A 20,257-nucleotide genomic window follows, 5' to 3' on the forward strand; every position below is an offset into this window, starting at 1 on the left:
AAAATTTTCCCGAAAAAACGGACACCGGCGTAAAAAAACGGGCGCCGGCGTCAAAAACGAGACGCCGGCGCCGTTTAGCGAATTTTTCACCATTTCGCGAATTTCCAGCGAAATTCGCTCATTTTTCGGCAAAGCGAAATGGCGCAAATTCGCCCATCACTAGTTGAGAGGTTGAGAGGAGGAATAATAATTTGGAAGGTCTAAGGTTTTCTGGTGGGCCCCTGATATCCCAGTCCGACACTGGCAACGGGTATAAATGTAATTACATAGCTGCCAATAAAATACTCATATAAGGGAACAACACAATAGTAAAGTGAGCGGGACATTGTGTGCTCGTAGCAGAACTAAAACGAAATCAGTATGGTGGGAATCTGCTGCCCGAGAAGACCAGGAATGACAGTGAATAATGTGAAAGGAATCTCTGGTCACGATGCGCTTATAGTAAATTTATATGAAGTTTAAAATGAGACCCAATTCCGTGCCGATCATCGAGCATCTTCTCCGTTGCAACTCATCTGCCATCGCCTAATTTCTGTGTGCAAATATTCCCGTGAAAAACAGTATGAAAAAGATGATGAAACAGAGGATGCTAAGGACGGTGGTGGCGATGTTGAGAGATCGGGATGTGGAGGCGTAATGCTTGGCCCCATTCGTGTCTCGGACCTGCTTGCGATCCCGTGACTGCAGGTGAGAGGAGAGAGGGAGAACAAGGCAGACATCTTTTATAATGGCAGCAGGACAATTGATTCTCATTATTTATTTCTTTTTTATCGTTTTTTAATTATTTGCCTTTTTCTTCTGACTTTTTCCAGCTTTCGAATAGGGGGGGTCACTGACCCCATCTAAAAACAAATGCTCTGTAAGGCTACAAATAGTTATTGCTATTTATCTTTGCTGACTTTATTGCTTTTCCCATACCTCCCAACATTTTGTAAGTACAAAACACCCCTTTCTGTGGCCACACCCCCTAATTACCATGTTTGTTTTACAAAATTTGGCAGGTTATGAAAGTTTGAAAATATTTCTCCTTATCTAAACTGTGTTTTTGTGTCTCAAAATTGTTACAAAGTATCTTATTTGCACCTGTTAGCTGTTCTGGGCTCTCTGCTAAAAGCCAATTAAGTGAGAAACTGTGTTTCTTTTTCTAGCTGTTCAGTGCAGAGAAAAGAGGGACTTTCCAGTACAAATGAGGGATTGCGGGTTGAGCTGTCAAAAGAGGGACTGTCCCTCTGAAAAAGGGACAGTTGGGAGGTATGCTTTTCCTTCTGTTCAGTCCCTCTCCTATGCATATTCCATATTCAAAGCAATTCATGGTTGCTAGGGCAGTTCAGACCGAGCTAAATAACTTAAAAAACACAAGTATTAAAAAACAAAAACCTATTAGAAATTGTTTTTAGAATATTACTCTTTACATCATACTAAAACTCAAAGCTGAACCACCCCTTTAATCACTTGCCTTATGCTGGAATCCAAAGAGAAAACGATGCACTGTATGTAAAAGCGGCACAATTAGGGGCAGATTTATCAAGGGTCGAATTTCGAAGTGCAAAAAACTTCGAAATTCCACCATCGAATAGGGTAGGTCGACATTCGAAGTCGAAGGATTTTTAAAATCGTACGATTTAATCATACGACCGATTTTACCAAAAATCCTTTGATTTCTCAAAACTTGCCCAAACACTCAAGTAGGGTATAGGAGGTCCCCCATAGGCTAAACAGCAATTCGGCAGGTTAAGGATGGTGAAGTGTCGAAGTCGAACTTTTTTAAAGAGACAGTACTTCGATATTCGAAGTCGAAGTTTTTCACTTCAAATCGAAGTCAAAGTCGAATTTGGCCTATTCGATGGTCCAACTATCCAAAAATTACTTCGAAATTCTACGTTTTTGAAATTCGACCCTTAATAAATGTGCCCCTTAGTGATGGGCGAATAAATTCAATTTAATTATTCCACCGCACACCTTTAATTTAATTGTACTGCAATGGAGGTGCTGGTCCTCCGTTGGCCCGGCCAGGTCCCCTAGCAACAGCAATCGCTTGGAAACAGATCTGCACACATGCAAAATGATGCAGTAAGGGGGGTTGACCCCTTTTATTACTTTCTGGTGGCATAATAAAAGGGGTCAACCCCCTTACTGCATCATTTTGTGTGTGTGCGGATCTGTTTCCAAAAGATTGCTGTTTCTGGGCGAATAAATTCGGCATGGGCGAATTCACGGCGAAATTCCGCCGGCGAAAAAATTCGCGAAACTGCCACTAAAATTCACCGGCGTCAAAAATTTTTGGGTGCGTGCCGAAAAGTCGATTGCATCAAAACCGTCGCGCGTCAACATTATTTGGACGTCCATTGACTTTAACGCTGGCGTCAGAATTGACGCCACCATCAGAATTGACGCAGGTGTTTTATATTCGTGAATTTTCCTCTGTTTCACAAATTTCGCAGGAAATTCGCAGATTTTTCGCAGACAAATTCGCCCAGCTCTATGCACAATCGATACAGGCTCTATTGCCGACTACTCGCTCTAGATGGCAGCATGCGATGTCTGTTCTTACCTTGACGGAGAACACAAGGGCGAGCAATCCCAAGCAGCAGAAATTGAAGTGGACAAGATTGAAAATGGACCACACCAGGTAATCTCTTTGGGGCTCTTCAGTTGGCTGGATATTCACCACCGTGGACTGTGTTTGGGGGGAGAGAACCATAAAATCTCTGGTCTCTTGCTGGTTGTCATAGGCCGGAGGTTGGGGGGATCCACCGCTCTTCATGGTTTTCTTACTGGCAATCACAAGTCCTGTCAAGCAATGGAACATAAGGAAATATACAAGAGAATAAGCAGATCCTTCTTATTACTGTAATGTGTATTCAGTAACCATTTAGCTGTACTGATTGTGAGTATATTTTTTTTGTATCAATATTTATATTTAATGAAATAGAATTAATATTAGCAGGAGGCAGAGTTGGGACATAACAGAGTAAAGGCAACACATGCAGTGGGGGAGAGGGGCGAGCCGAGGGTTCCTGCACTCACTCTAGTGAAAGCTATTGATCTAACCAGTCTGTAAAAGGAATGAGATCATTCGTCGATGTAAAACGAATTGGCTGCACATTACTGTCCCTTTTAGGGTTATCCACAAGAATGGAAAGATATGAAGCATTATATTTGTGTCCCGGGGGAGCTGTTTTCCATAAGCAAGTTAATGGAATTTGGTCTCTCCCCAAGCTAAATGTGCCTGAGAAAACAGTCAGATCCGTTGAGCGCTAAGGGCTCTTACACACGGGCGGTTTTTCCTGCGCTCCCCTGCTTTGCGATTTCTTACATTCAGCTGTAGGGGAGGGCAGGAGTAGACACACTCAATTATTGTGAAGGGGGCTGTACTCACACAGACGCATGTAAGCGCATAACGCAGGTGGGACACAGCATGTTGCATTTCACCTGCGTTCAGCGCATACATGAGTCTGTGTGAGTACAGCCTCCCCTTACTCTTGCGCTCCCCTGCGGTTGAATTGAAGAAAGCGCAATACATGGGAGCACAGGAGTAAGGGGGGCTGTACTCACACAGACGCATGTATGCGCTGAACGCAGGTGAAATGCAACTAGCTGTGTCCCACCTGCGTTTGGTGCTTACATGCGTCTGTATGAGTACAGCCCGCATTACTCCTGCGCTCCCCTGCGGCCGAACGGAAGAAATCGCAATACATGGAAGCGCAGGAGTAAGGGGGGGCTGTACTCACACAGACGCATGTATCTGCCAGATGCAACATGATGCGTCCCACCTGCGTTTGGCGCTTAAATGCATCTGTGTGAGTACAGCCGCCTTCACAATAATTGAGAATTTTTCAGATTTTCCAGCTAAAATCAGTGCAAATATCTCAATTTGATATCTTCAAATCGAGATTGGTGCCACTCCCATTGATTTATTTAGGACCTCGACAAGTCTGAGATTTTCGGATTTCGGGGTTATTGTAGCTTTGAGGTATAAATAAAAATGTAAGTTTTTTTTCCCACGAAAAATTCCAGTTTTTGCCCCAAAAAGTCTGGCAAAACTGCAGAGCTCGCCGTGCCTTTCCTCCCCCACATCCTTTTCCCAATCACATGAATATGAAACACATGGCAGACATTTCCCAATTCCTTAGTAAATATGAAATCAGTAGAGACAGAAATGTGGATTTCATGGACTCTGTTTAACTGGAATGGCTCAGCTTTTCCTAACCAAATTCAAATCAGTCTGGGACCCCAGACATTCTATGTGGTCCAGGGACTCGGTAACTAACTGTAAAATATCTGGTTAAAAAAAAATTGGTTTTATCCCAGGTTTAATTGGGTTAAAATATATTTAATTTCAGCAAAGGCTTCTATGTAGGATAATGCTGCCCCATCATTGTATGGGAATTTCCACCGTCCTTCCTGGGGTTGGCCTTGTGCAACTTTGGTTTCGACTGCTGCACTTTATTAGCTGTTACTATTTGTAGTGATGGGCGAACAAATTTGACAGGCGCATATTCGCGATGAATTTCGGCGTTTCGTCCAAATGGTCGCGCGCATAAACATTGTCATGCGTCAACATTTTGGAGACATCCATTGACTTTAATGCATTTGGGCAAAATAGTTGCACGTATAACAATTGTCGCGGGCGTCAAAATTGACGCGTGTCAAAATAATTTTTAACCCGTTGACTTCAATGTTTTTTATGAATTTTTTGGTGAAACGGGACAAATTCGCCCATCACTAGCTATTTGTACTTTCAATTTGACACTACAGTGCTTCCCCAGTCTTTATAATGGGATATTTTTAAAAATGGAAATTTAGTGGGGCTGATTATGCCCCCAGGGTCGGACTGGGGGGCCCGGGGCCCACCGGGGCTGCTGTCCAAAGGCCCCCCTCCGTCCTCCCTTTCTGAGCCGGCACACTGTGCTGTGTATGCACACACGCAATGTTTTTGCCCTTTGTTGGGCAGTCACTGCAGAAAGAAGGTGTGGATCTGGGTTGGCCCACAAGAGCCGGAGGCCCACCAGGTTTTTTCCCGGTGTCCCGTCGGCCCAGTCCGACACTGTATGCCCCCCATGAAACATACAAGGCCTGTTGTTTGTTTCGGATTCAGTTCAATATGGCACTTGCAGGGCAGCCATCAGGGGGGGGGACAGGGGGGGAGAGTTGTAGGGGGCCCCAAGGGTAAGGGGGGCCCCGGCCACGCCACACTTACTTGATTAGCCGGGTCCCCATCTTTCTGAGAGCTGCTGAGTTCAGGAAGGCATGGACGTTTAAGGGGCCCTGGCTACCAATTTTCTTATAAAGTGGCGGGGGGGGGCCCTGGCCACCAATTTTGGCCACGAATTTTTTCTCTCATGTGGGGTGCTAGCCACCATTATTTTAATGGGGCGGCCCTGGCCACAAATGTTTTTTTATGGGGGGACCACCAATATCTTTTTATTTTTTATTAACATGTGGGAACCCTAGCCACCAATATTTTTTTCGTTTTTTTACTGTGTGGTGGGGAGGGCGGACCTGTAGGTGGGGCTTGCGGTGGGCGCAGCCCAGGGGGCCCAGGAGATTTTATCGTATGGGGCCCTGCGATTTCTGATGGCGGCCCTGGCCAGCGCCGGATTTCAATGTGCGGCGCCCCTAGGCCGCGCAGTCCGACCAGGCGGCCGCGCTGTCCTAGCGCCCACCTCACCTCCCCTTCCCAGCGCGCCGGCGTTTTTTCGTTTTGCTGTAATTGAATGGAGACGCACGCGTCCCCATAGTGCGGCTGGGCGGCATGCCGCCCCTATTTTTTTGCCGCCCTAGGCCCGGGCCTATGCGGCCTTGCCGCAAATCCGGGCCTGGCCCTGGCACTTGGGTTCGGCAGAAACCTGCTTGGAAAAGGCTCAGATTTGGCTGAATTGCGAAAAAGAAATCCCTTCATTAAACCCCCAGTTCCTTCGCTTTGAAACTGCATATAAAAAGCCCCCCTTGAGCTGTTCTGGCCCCATTGTGGTGACAGAGAAGTGAGACAGGGGAATGTTTACCAATGGACCCCACCCATTCACCACCATTTACCGGAATTTTCAGGCCATCTGGCCACAACATGTCAGCCCTCCTGTATAAACAAAGAACAAAATGAGAAGCAGCTGCTGAGTGGCTCAGAGAATGGGAGAAGGGAATGGTATGATCCATTATCTGGATGTGTATAAGCTTTACACTGTAGATACTTTGTGTAGTGATCAGGGAGGGGGGTCACATTCAGGAGGGTTGAAAGCTCTACACCCTGGTGGGAGTAACGTGAGTCATAGAACAAAAACAGCCGTAGGGATATTACATGGGTGGTCATATTTTATACAAATAATGGAACTCCGTATCACACATAAAGCTGACTCAGTATTAAACTGATTTCGGCATATCAGGTTTTTCCTGGATACAAAAAAAAAAAAAAAACACCAAATAATTCTCATTGATATAACCTGATACAGGGTTTCCGTATGTGCCTGGAGGTACCGCAGTCATATGACATTATAGAATAGCTCACAGATGTCCCAATTTGAATAGAGAAGTAAAGCAACGGGCAGGGGTTTGGGGGCATGTAGCTGCACAGTTGGGTATGGGTGTAACCTGGGAAGAAAAAAACAATTGCCTAATATAAAATTGGGGATGTTTACGCTGGAGAAGAGGCGCTTAAGGGGAGATATGATAACTATGTATAAATATATAATGGGATCATATAATAATCTCTCTTATGATTTATTTACCAGTAGGTCTTTCCAGCTGCCCCATAATGATGCACCCTGCCGCCTGCCTGCACCTTAACTACTTGCCGCAACTCTCAGCACCTTCTGTATAGTCCTCAGCAGCAGCCCCACCACAATTTTTTTCTCTGCACCTCTTGTAACGAGAACACCCTTGTTTTTGTATACTTTCCTTTTGTAGACTTAGATTATGATGAAGCTTGTGTGTTAATGTCTATCTTTGTACGGCTTCTCATACCTGAGTAGGGATTATGTGTATTAATACTTGTGTTCTCAGGGGTATCAATGCCTTAGTAAGTGTTTGCGCAATTCATTTATTTTCTGTTTTAAGTAGGGAAGCCCGTAGTCCAGGGTTCGGCCGAACCCCTAAATCCTTTGAAATGGGTTCAACCAATTAAATCGGAACCTTTGGCAGTGCTGTGTCCTGGCACACAGGCAGAAAAAGCCAATACACTATAGGGTTCTGATTTGGTTCAGCCTGGCTCTTGGATTTCGGCTGAATCCTGCCAAAAAAGGCTTGAATTCAGAGAATCCCTAACTTTGAGATAAATAGAGCAGCTCTGTTATTGGTTGGTTGGTAATCACCACTTTGTAGGTAGGGTATATCCAGTAAAAATATTTAATTATACTTATAGTCTTAATTCTTGGGCCTCATGAACAGCATTGGAATGGAGGCCCCAAGGGCCTCTGGGGATTCCACCATAGGCACCCCCCTCCTCTGGGCTCCCCAGCCCCCCTTCCCGGACCCCCTTACCTCTGTCCCCTTAGACGAAAGAAGAAGGAAGGAAGAGGATTATTATTTCATAAGTGCCCTGGGCCGGTGCAGTTTTTGCTAACATGAATACCAGCCAGGTTTATCAGGCAAGTCATAACAAGCCTTGGCACCTTCCTTGGGTTGGAGCTTTCCTTCTCCTATAAGGGGGAACTGAAGCATATGGAAGAGGAGGGAAGACTAAATATTGATTTGCTATAGTTCTGCATGACGTGCTCCTCTACTAATTACTGGAACATGCAGCTTTACTAAGCCTGTATTATACGTTCTCCATTTGGAACTGAGCAGTGACATTATAGGATGCGTGCAAGGAAATGCAACGGGAGGTACAAAAATGAGCCTCCAATGTCCTGCAGTTTATCTTTAGGCGTCTGTGATTGGCTACCCCTACCCATATCCTACTGGGGTTCTGAAAACATTTAGGACACAGCTACCACTCATGTTTAACACAGCAGGGATCTGTGGGGTAATGATATTTTGTCGGAGGCTTTTGATTGGCTGGTAGCTCTAAAACTTGGCATAACGGAAGGCTAGCAAGAAAAGGGGTATACGTTGGTCAATAAAAGAGTAGGGGAGACATAAAGTGGTAGAAAATGAGTCGACCCAAGTCTACTAAAGGGACTTTTATACATAAAAGAGATTCATTCCTTTCATTGTTAGGTAATGCTTGTTTTGTGCATTTTCTGGGGCCAGAAAGAACATGTTCCTTTTGTGTTCAGATTCAACAAAACAGTCTCCGTATGTGCAGTGAGGCTGTAGCTGAGGCACTCAATGGGGAATACTGCACTCAGCGTTACTCCAACAATATCACAATAATACAATTAAGTCAACATTACCGGGATGGCTGCATGCTACAAGAAAGGGATTTTTCATCAGGTTTTTTCGCTTTGCAGAAGAGCCGCATCTAATTGTTTGTCTACTAACTCTATTCAGCTGGGGCATAGCTAGGGACACTTCTAATTAACATTTGGTCAAGTTGCTCTGCTTAGAACTGACCAGAGACCATCAGATGACTCCTCTGAGTTAATTTTTAAGATACCAACCAGAAGGACCTCCCCCATAGATAGGCTCATAAGCTGCCATACTTGGTATTGAGGGGCTTGAGTTGGCAGATTTTATCTGGCCCTGCATGGTTAGTTTTATTGATATCATAAAGACCTTTGATCAGATATGCACTGGAATCAACATTGTTCCCCCTCATAAGTCAGTGGTGGTTTGGTCTGAGTCCACAGCCAATATCTGCCCACTTACAGCTAGCTCAGACCTATGGGACCCCTGGAATTCTAGACACCATTGTGCTTTCAGGGAGAACTGCAGAAGTCAAACCACCCTTCCCCACTTGTCATCGCTTCCCATAGAACAGAAGAGGAAATGCTCTGCCCACGATAGACAATGGCGATGACAAGTGATGCGAACGTTCACAATTACCTGTCACTGGTTTACTTGGAAATTAGAAATGAGAAATTAGAAAGATGGAAAGAATAAAAGTGTATATATTTGCAGCATGCCCCATTCCAGGTTTTTAGCCAGGAACACGAGCAAGCAGGCACTTAAAGGAGAACTGAAACCTAACTAAAGAAGTGGCCAGAAATGTTGTACATTATGTTTTGTGCTTCTGTACCAGCCCAAGGCAACCACAGCCCTTTAGCAGTAAAGATCTGTGTCTCCAAAGATGCCCCAGTAGCTCCCCATCTTCTTTTCTGCTGATTCACTGCACATGCTCTGTGCTGCTGTCACTTACTGAGCTTAGGGACCCACTCACAATATACAGTACACATAGAATAGAAATGTCACAATATAAGGCTGATTAGTAATTAATACACATAATTACTACATGGCAGCACAGAAACCAGTGCAATTAGCATCAGAATTTAATAATCAGCAAACCTGTAGCATCAGCTTATATTACAGCCAGGGAAGCTCATTTTCTGCTGGATAATTAGTGACGAGCCCTAAGCTTAGCTTCTCAACAGCCAATCAGAGCCCACTGAGCATGTGAGTGTCACAGACACTTTCCAAGATGGTGACCCCCTGTGACAAGTTTGAAGTCCTGGATCATTGCTGCTATTGACAAGCTCAAACTTTAGCCTCGTGCAATAAGTTCACTATGTAAAATATGCCATTTTTAGCTATATTCAACTGTAACAGTTATTTTAAAGGAACGAGATTGCTAAATAAATATGTTTTTTTCTAAGTTCCCCTTTTTGGCATGAAATGCATAAGGCTGTTTTGTAATTTCTTTGAATTGAGGGCAAGGAAGGCAGCATTCTCTATGGAAAATTAACCAGCACTCGAGAGAAAATTCAGCTTTGAATTAGGGCAACCCACCCTTAACAGTATAGCAACCGTTTTTATTCCCAACCCATATTTTAAAAATCACAGTGGAATGGGGTTTATGTTTCCTTTAACATACTCCGATGTCCACATATTACAGACCTGAAGGGGTGTGGTACTTACTGGAAGTGGGTGTGGTCAAGAGAAAATTATTTTCAATTACAAATCCTGGACTTGAAAGATCATGGTCCATACTGACAGTGATGGTTATGGTTAATCATGTCAGGGAATTTTAATGCCCGACATTCTAGCTGTGGGTAGGAATGTGATCCTTTTGATCAGGAAAAAAAAAAAGCAGCATGACTGTTTCCCATTATACTAATATACCATAAACCAAAAAACACATTTTACAACTGTTGTTGTGTGTTGTACTTGCCCTTTATTCTCATAGCTGAAATCTATGCAAATACATCAGTTCTGAGGCTGAGATATATTTGGAGAACATTCAAAACACAACGGCTGAGACTTAAACAAGCAGTGGATGACAGTTGTGGGGTGGCATTTTGATTCCCAATAGGGTTACCTTGATAACAAATCTGGTAATGGATATACCAGTGACATGGGGAAATCTTTGGTCAAAATAATGTATCTGCATTTCCAAAGGGTAGAACAATGCATCCACCAACACGTTACTGTGTTGCACTCCAAAAGGCATCATCTGTTTCCAACTACAACTCCCAGCATCCCTTGAAAGCCAAAACAAGTTTACCAATAAGTGTCAATTTTTGAGCAGTGAAATTTAAATTTTTTCATTATCACAAGCCAGGGGTACACCTCAAATGTCACTGACCCGAAACCCGAAGAGACAGTTAGACCCTAAATTAGGGATGCACCGAATCCAGGATTCGGCCAGGATTCTACCTTTTTCAACAGGCCTGAATCCAAATCCTAATTTGCATATGCAAATTAGTGGCGGGTAGGGAAATCTCTTGACTTTTTGTCACAAAACAAGGAAGTAAAAAAAGTTTTCCCTTTCCCACCCTTAATTTGCATATGCAAATTAGGGTTCGGATTCGGTATTCGGATGAATCTTTAGTGAAGGATTTGGGGGTTCGGACGAATCCAAAATAGTGGATTCAGTGCATTCCTACCCTAAATATAACAAAACGTTCTTAATGGGATCCTGTCATCGGAAAACATGTTTTTTTTCAAAACACACCAGTTAATAGTGCTACTCCAGCAGAATTTTGCACTGAAATCCATTTCTCAAAAGAGCAAACAGATTTTTTTATATTCAATTTTGAAATCTGACATGGGGCTAGACATATTGTCAGTTTCCCAGCTGCCCCTGGTCATGTGACTTGTGCCTGCACTTTAGGAGAAAAATGCTTTCTGGCAGGCTGCTGTTTTTCCTTCTCAATGTAACTGAATGTGTCTCAGTGAGACATGGATTTTTACTATTGAGTGCTGTTCTTAGATCTAAAATGCATCGAAAACTCCAAAACTTTTTGTGCATTGGTTTGCATGGACTAAGCTACATGGTGCTGAGAAGTAGTGCAGTTTGCAGTTCATTTAAAGTAGGGAAAGCACCGAATCCAGGATTTGGTCCAGGATTCGGCCAGGATTTTGCCTTTTTCAGCAGGATTCGGCTGAATCCTTATGCCTGGCCAAACCGAATCCTAATTTGCATATGCAAATTAGGGACGGGGAGGGAAATCACGCAACTTTTTTGTCACAAGGAAGTAAAAATGTTTATATGTAAATTAGGATTTGGAATCGGTTCAGTATGCGGGCAAATCTTTCGCAAAGGATTCTGGCGTTCGGCCGAACCCAAAATAGTGGATTTGGTTCATCCCTAATTTAAAGGAAAATGTGGGGAACTCCGTCCTACAGGGTTTAGCTCTGCAGGATCAGGGAATGTTTGAACTCACCTATCTGAAATATTCAAACATTTCCAATTTTTTTGTCCGTTGTACCTATAATTGGCTTGAAGAATCACTTTTACATCCAGTTTATCATAGACTTTGCAGCTGTGGTTGTCCAGCCTCCCCTCTAAGGGGACCCTTTAAAAACAAAGTGGCTCTGAAAAGCAGTCAGCTCTGCTTGTAATTAAGTGAAGCGCCTCCTCTTACTAAAAGGTCGATGTTTGCCGGGAAAGGGACAGGAGTTCCATTGTTTACATTGAGGCAGCATGGATTATAGCAAATTAAAGGACAAGTAACACTAAAAATGTATAAGTAACAAATTAATTCCTACACCCTCCATCCTGGACAAAGGGTGGCAATAAAAATACAGTTGGAATATTAGTACAGTAAGGGCGGTAAGCTATAGTAATTAATCAGAGACTGATGCTTCCCTTTTCAAAAACACACCCCATAAAATAGCTTGTATAACCCCCCACCCCCCGCCCTCCAGTTGTTATTGAACTACAATAACCGCTAAACAACAAAAGGGGCACGAATGGAACAAATGTGGCAAACAGAAAAGCAAGTAGTATTCATTGTACAGGCATGGAACCTATTATTCAGAATGCTCGGGCGTTTTCCGGATAACAGATCTTTCTGTAATTCGGATCTTCATACCTTAAGTCGACTTGAAAATCATGTAGACATGAAATCAACCCAATAGGCTGGTTTTGCTTCCAATAAGGATTAATTATATCTTAGTTGGGATCAAGTACAAGCTGCTGTTTTATTATGACATATAAAAAGGAAATCATTTTTAAAAATATGGATTATTTGATTAAAATGGTGTCTACGTGACTTTGGATAACGGGTTTCTGGATAACGGATACGATACCTGCACTACATACAACCTGTGCTGCACTTGAGCAACAGTTGTAGCGAAGCTCAGTGGACATATTTGGGAACATCTAATATTAGTTCCACTATCGGATTAATCCTTCGAACCTTTACCTACACATATATATGTATTATTTAAAGGAACGTCACAAAACGGAGATTATTCTTAAAAAGGAAATGAAAGAGTCGGTCTCTTACCTAAGCAAGTAGTAGAGTTCCACCGGGTTGATGAAGTGAATTCTTTGTAGTGGGAGGTCTGCCCTGTTCTCTGTGTTTGTGTTGCTCTTCATTAATTTTCTCCAACCCTCCACTCCTCCCTCCAGACTGACAACGCCTACCTATTTCGTTACACAGACCCACGTTAACTGGCAGTGGCTACTAATAGGACCCAGGGCATGCAGGGTGTCTGCCACTGAGCCATATGCCTAATAGAATTTAATATTAGTTTGATTTTCGAGGTAAGGGTTAGGGTAGGACTACATGGACGTTTTCAGCGCGATCCGGCATGACTGTTGTCTGCATCCGACAGTTGTGTTGCGTCAGATCAACGCTGCAACACCATGCGAGTCTGCGACAATGCATTCACTTCCTTTAATTTTGCCGCATGCGACTTGTCGCAGTCGTTTTGTCGCAGCGCGTCTGATCGCACCGAAAACGCCCAAGTAGTCCTACCCTAAAGCAGTAATACTCTGAAGTTAAAACATCTGCAAAAGAACAATATCATTTGACGGATACAAATAAACATAAATCAGAGGAAATCTGGAAATAATTAACATTTTTTTTACTTAGCTGCAGGATGTGGGGGCTCGGTGCTGGGGCCCCTTACAAGGGAAGCAGCTTTTTTCTCTCGAATTAAAGTTGCCTTTACTTAAAATATCACAGTTAATGGTTAGAACACAGTAAATATGCAGAGTATGTTTATTTATATAGACGTCCAGCCTATGAGTATACCTTTATTTACATAGTAACACAATATTTTGCACAGTGTATGTGTCTATATATATATATATATATATATATATATATATATATATATATATATATATATATATATATATATAGATAGATAGATAGATATATATATATATATAGATATAGATATAGATATATATATATATATATATATATATATATATATATATTGCTACAAAGTATGTACCGCAAGTGTGTATATCTTTATGTATATTTCGGCGCAGGGGAGTTACAGAATGTGTATGATGTATTTATTCATTGCTACAAGGTATGTACAGCAGAAGGATTAACAAAGTAAAATTAAATATATACAGTAATAAAAATAAAGATACGGAATAAAAGATTAGGGAAGAGGTCTCTGCCCCATAGCGAATGCATGGGACCTGTTATCCAGAATGAGCGGGGGTTTCCGGATAAAGGGTCTTTCCTTAATTTAGATCTTCATACTTTGAAGGACAAGTAACATCAACATGTTTTTAAAAAAAATTCGTTAGTAAACCACCAACACATATTAAACTTTAAAATCGCAAAGTCTTTTTTTACGTCTTCAGAAAAGGCGACAGGGCGCAGATCCATCGTGCAGCGCTCAATTTCTCCTCCCTGGCTATCTCCTATAAGGAAGGCGAAATCGAGCGCCGCACATTGGATGGCCCAATCGCCTTTTCTGAAGAGGAGCGCAAGCGGAGTTTCGGTAAGTTATTTCTTAATATAGACTTCGTGATTTTAATGTTTAATGTGTTGGTGTTTTTTTTCCGTAGTATACTAACAAATCTTTTAAATTTTTTTTTGATGTTACTGATCCTTTAAGTCTACTGGAAAATCATATAAGCATTAAATAAACCCAATAGCCTGTTTTTGCCTCCAATAAGGATTAATTATATTTTAGTTTGGATCAACTACAAAGTACAGGTATAGGATCCCTTATCCGGAAACCCGATATCCAGAAAGTTCCGAATTAAGGAATGGCTGTCTCCCATAGACTCCATTTTATCCAAATAATCCACATTTTTAAAAATGATTTTCTTTTTCTGTGTAATAATAAAACAGTCGCTTGTACTTGATCCCAACTAAGATATAATTAATCCTTATTGGAGGCAAAACCAGCCTATTGGGTTTATTTAATGTTTAAATGAATTTCTAGTAGACGTAAGGCATGAAGACCCAAATTACGGAAAGATCCATTATCCGGAAAACCCCAGGTCCCGAGCATTCTGGATAACAGGTCCCATACCTGTACTGTTTGTAGAAAAAGGAAATCATTATTAAAAACTTTAATTATTTGATTATAATGGAGTCTATTGGAGACGACCCTTCCTTAATTTGATGATTTCTGGATAATGGATACTGTATTTATAGTAACATTAACATAGTGAAGTAAGGTATATGTGTGTGTATATATATGTGTATCCAACTATAAGCTGGTGCTCTCAAAATTCCAAAGCGTAGTCACTGCCTGGGGGCTGGTTACAAATCCATCAATATATACAAAGCATTAAAAGAACTGCACTCACAGGACTTGATTTAATTCAAAAACATGTGGTTTGATTCAACGTTTCGGCTATTAACTCAAGCACTTCCTGATGACGGCCTGAGTCAAGAGCCGAAACGTTGAATTAAACCACATGTTTTTGAATTAAATCAAGTCCTATGAGTGTGGTTCTTTTGATGCTTTGTGTATTTATATATATATATATTTATATACATACACAATATATATATATATATATATATATACTGCAGTAAAGCACTGCGTATCTTGACAGCGCTATATAATTAAATGATGATGATATATATATATATATATATATATATATATATATATATATATATATATATATAGTGACTTAGGGGCACATTTACCTAGGGTCAAATATATTCGACCGTTGAAGTAAAATCCTTCGACCTCGAATATCGAAGTGGAAGGATTTACCGCTATTCCTACGATCGAACGATCGAAGGAATAATCGTTCGATCGAACGATTAAATCCTTCGAATCGAACGATTCGAAGGATTTTAATCCATCGATCGAAGGACATTCCTTCGATCAGAAAATTGTTAGGAAGCCTATGGGGACCTTCCCCATAGGCTAACATTGGCCTCGGTAGGTTTTAGGTGGCGAACTAGGGTGGTCGAAGAATTTTTTAAAGAGACAGTACTTCGACTATCGAATAGTTGAATAGTCGAACGATTTTTAGTTCTATTCGTTCGATTCGAAGTCGAAGGTCGTAGTTGAAGGTCGAAGTAGCCCATTCGATGGTCGAAGTAGCCAAAAAACCATTCGAAATTCAAAAATTTTTCCTCTATTTCTTCACTCGAGCTAAGTAAATGGGCCCCTTAGTATCGCACTCAACGGGAATACTTGTGAAAAAATCAAGATTTAATGAAAAAATCCGACGTTTCGAACACCAACTGTGCTCTTTTGCAAGGATAACAAATAATTTTGTTATCCTTGAGAAAGAGCAGAGTTGGTGTTCGAATCGTCGGATTTTTTTCCATAAATCTACAAGTTTTCCCATTGAGTGCGGTACTATGTCACTTTATTTACCAGCACCTGGTATCTATATATAGATACTGTATATAATAGATATATCTGTATAACAGCAAATAGGAAATACAGTATACATATTAATTTAGATTAATTTAGCATAAGGAAAGCAGCAGAAAGCCAGTATAAAATAAAGGGATAAATGGTGAAGGCTAAGGTACATAGGACATTTTGTCACCATTGCACATTGCTTCACGTATGGATGGACAAAATTCCCAAAAATACCTTCACGTGAAATCACATGAGATTTGCCATTTCTCGGGGTCAGCAAAGGAAAAGATATTTCTCGGCGAAGCGAAGTCCCTTCCTGTCGACAAAAATATCCCTTGTTTGTGCCCGTGCCTATAAAAGGCAAAATTCCGAATAGATACAAATACATTAACCCTTTAAATGCCACATGTCTTTGAATACCATCAGGCCAGAGAAATACCACAGTGACACAGACTGGGGATTCTGTGATGTGTGGGTGGGGGAGTCAAGGGTTGGATTTTAAAGCTTCTCCTTTACATTCCCTTGTTCCTCTGCCCCTAAGCAACAGGGTGGGGGTGGGGTGGGTTAAATAGTGTCCCGGACATAAGGAACCCACACTAGCCCCCAGAGCTGACCCCTTGCCATCAGCCACATGGAAACTCTCCTTTTCTACCTGTGACCCTACAGGGGTCGTTTGCATACTGCTTGATTCTTTTTTACTTTATTGCATTTTATTGGCTTTGTTGTGGTTTTTTTTTTTTAGTAATTTTATTACATTTTCACAGTTCCTCATTGGTAATGTGCTCATAATTAGTAGAGTAACGATTTATAAATAGAAATATATACATATATATATATATACATAATAATACACTGTAATCATCTTCACGTCTCTACACGCTGGTAATCCTATGCATACTGGGCATTAAACAGTTCAAAAGAAACACTTCAAAGTAAACCTCCCAGCTGTCCTGTTTTCTGCAGGACAGTCCCGATTTTGACAGCTCAGCAGGAAGTCCCTGATTTTTATTAAAAAAACCTGCGTTTCTCTTTGATCTCCTGCACTGACGCCAGAAACAAAGATACAAAGAGGCTTTTTGGCGGAGAGCCCATAATACTTAGCGCCTGCATTTAGATGTATCTGTAACCATTTAAGCTATGCAAATATACAGTTGTAACTATTTAAGATAAGCAGGTCTCTTGGGAGAATTGTGATTCACAGCTTCAAACGGTGAACACATAAAACATGTCCCTAAAACTCCCAGAAATGTGTTAAAATTTTCATAACCTGCAAAATTTTGTAAAATGGACTTGATATTAAAAATGGGCCTGGTGAAATCAGATCAGATCTTTTCAAATGTTGGGAGACACGTCAGTGTGCTCCATATTCACCTCTGTCAGACCTACCCTGGCAGTTTTATCTACAGAACACTTAAGTTAAAAGGATTGTGAGAATTGCAGTGATTTAATGGGTGGTGCTGCTTGAATATTCTGGTGAATCCAACGAGACACTGATTAGTAGGAGGTTGGAAGGGACTGGATATGTAGGAACCTCAATCCAGTGAATGATTGTTGTGGTTAGATGATGGAGGGCGGATTGGATCAGGGGAATATGACCATCGATTATTATCAAAAACCACAGCCACTAGAAAGGTTCATAATTATTTAATTCCCCGCTTCATTAATGTGAGTGCTGTACATGGCGCAGCAGCACAACACACATTTCTTGTATAGACACAGGTGGATTCCCAAACCTACTTCACTTCTTTCAGTTATGTCTTTCCTCTTACATTACTACTCTGTAATCTTGTCTTAATCTTCCCTTTATCTCCCTCATTCATATTCTGCTCTTTATTTTCTTTTCTATTCTTTATTTCTTCTCACCGTAGATGCATTATAACTTCTTGGTTCTCTACACTCTTTTATACTCCACAGTTTTCCCCTATGCTTATCTCCATAATCCTTGTAAAAAATTCTCCCCCACCCCATGGGCTTCACCCATCCCTTAAGGCCCTTATGCACCGGCTGATAAAAGATGCCGACAGACCAAGTCGGGAGCTTATTGGCCCGTGTGTGGGGCCATCTGACGGGCTTCCCCAATCGATATCTGGCCAAAAGTCGGCCAGATCTCGATCAGGCGGGTTAAAAAATCCCGTGCATTTATGTGGTCCTACTATCTGCCCGTATTGGATCCATTATGATCCGATCGTTGGGCCCTAAGGCCCACTATCCGATCAGCCCAATATCGCGCACCTCAATGTGGGCATATCGGGGAGAGATCCTCTTATTTGGTGACATCGCCAAACGAGTGGAACTCTACATCTATGGCCACTAGGGTTGCCACCTTTTTAAAAATGTTTTACCGGCTGCTGGGGGGCGGGGACACAAAGGGGCGGGCTGTGATGCAAAAGGGGCGGGTCGTGACATCAAAAGGGGTGGGGCCACACCACGGACGCCACGGACGCTAGAAGAAGTAAAAGAAAAGGTAACTTCCAGGGGATTGGGGGCAGGCTGAGGGCTCCTTTTAATCGTATTACAAATTTACCAGCAGCTACATTGCCGGTAAATTTGTAATACCGGCCCCGGCCTTGGCAGGTATTTTACCGGCTAGGCCGGTAAAATACCGGCCGGGTGGCAACCCTAATGGCCACCTTTAGGTGTCTGATTTTGTGGCCCATTGTCCTGTGCAAGGTGCCTACCAGTGCACAATGGTAAAGCTCCTAAAGTATCATTGACAGTCATCCAAATCCAAAGATCCTAAACTCGTGTGAGCATCAGAGTCTATTTTTATTCTGTAACCATCTTCTATTAAATGATTTTTGCCACCAATATCACAATACCAACAATACCAACACAAGTGAATGCCACTATCTTTCTGCATAAAGCAGGTAAGTCCTTTGTAGCAGAAGCCAAAACTGTAGGTCGCCAGTTAGAGATTGCTGAAAAACATTTGAAGCAGGGGGTTCCAAATTTAGGTTGTTGATAAAAATGTAGAGGATGGAGTTCCACAGATAAGATGGCGGTAATTCTTAATGGGTTGGGAACGTACCGAGATAATGAACAGAAAAAGTAGTGATATACTAGGCAGGGTGCTGAGATAAGGGTTCAACAAAAAGCAGAGCCTCCAGCAAAACAGCACAGTGTGACATGGAATTTACTTTTAATGCAATATTGACCAGTGTGGGCTCAAATGTACTGGGACAAATCAGTGGGGCCAATGACTGTAGCACACAGAGATCTACCAAATTATAAGCGGGAAAAGCCCCCCATTAGTCAGACACTCCCAGATGTTTAGGAAGTGATTAAAAGAGCTATGAAACAGCTATGATCATTTCAGCAACAGTTTGTATAGACCGAACAGTTGATATTCAGGCAGTATAAATTAAGGATGCACCGAATCCACTATTTCGGATTTGGCCAAACCCCCAAATCCTTCGCAAAAGATTTGGCTGAATACCGAATCAAATCTGAATCCTAATTTGCATATGCAAATTAAGGGTGGGAAGGGGAAAACATTTTTTACTTCCTTGTTTTGTGACAAAAAGTCACGCGATTTCCCTCCCCGTCCATAATATGCATATGCAAATTAGGATTCTAATTCGGTTCAGCCAGGCAGAAGGATTTGCCCGAATTTGAATCCTGCTGAAAAAAGTCAAATCCTGGCCGAATCCCAAACCGAATCCTGGATTTGGTGCATCCCTAGTATAAATATATTCATGGAAAGTAGGCTAGAGTTGACTGTAACCCCCAAACTGAGACCACTTTCCCAAACGACACTGCTGGGGACTGTTACTTCAGCACTGAATTCGGCTTGTGGTTGTGGGAGGTGCTAGACCTGACTGTAAGCTCTTGAGTACAATGTACTATTTTTTCTTTGTCATTTCATTCTTTCTCATATTAAAGAAAAGCTCTTTATAACTGCTTGGTGTCATATTAACAAGTGAAGATGAGACCCCCTAATCTGTCAAACCTGGCCCCCACCACCACACCAAGCCAACTGAAGTTACTTATCAATCCTCCATAGCAGATGTTACGAGCTATATCTGTGTTGATAACCAAGCAAGCTGGGGTCAGCTCAAACACAAGTGTGCAAACTGATTTAGAAAGGTCACAGCCATTTTTAACCACAAAATACAGGACTGATGAATAAGACCAAGAGTAGGAACGAGAGTTTCACATTTTCATCTATTTACTAAGGGGCAGA

The 20,257-nt window shown here is 41.9% G+C and overlaps 1 protein-coding gene across 2 annotated transcripts in view; it reads right to left on the minus strand.

Moving 5' to 3' along the window:
• The window catches only part of ifitm1.S (interferon induced transmembrane protein 1 S homeolog), a 38,772-nt gene continuing 18,515 nt past the window's right edge, over positions 1 to 20,257 (minus strand). The window contains exons 2-4 of one of the 2 annotated variants that reach the window (XM_018260116.2): positions 12,765 to 12,904; positions 2,552 to 2,790; positions 1 to 681 (exon numbers count right to left, since the gene is read on the minus strand). In XM_018260116.2, coding sequence (XP_018115605.1) covers positions 526 to 681; positions 2,552 to 2,764 — 369 coding nt within the window. In that variant the 5' untranslated portion in view covers positions 2,765 to 2,790; positions 12,765 to 12,904 and the 3' untranslated portion in view covers positions 1 to 525. The remainder of the gene's footprint in view (positions 682 to 2,551; positions 2,791 to 12,764; positions 12,905 to 20,257) is intronic. The other variant, XM_041560885.1, reaches the window with a different exon arrangement.

The sequence above is a fragment of the Xenopus laevis genome, chromosome 4S, assembly GCF_017654675.1.
Source record: "Xenopus laevis strain J_2021 chromosome 4S, Xenopus_laevis_v10.1, whole genome shotgun sequence".
Lineage (NCBI taxonomy): Eukaryota > Metazoa > Chordata > Amphibia > Anura > Pipidae > Xenopus > Xenopus laevis.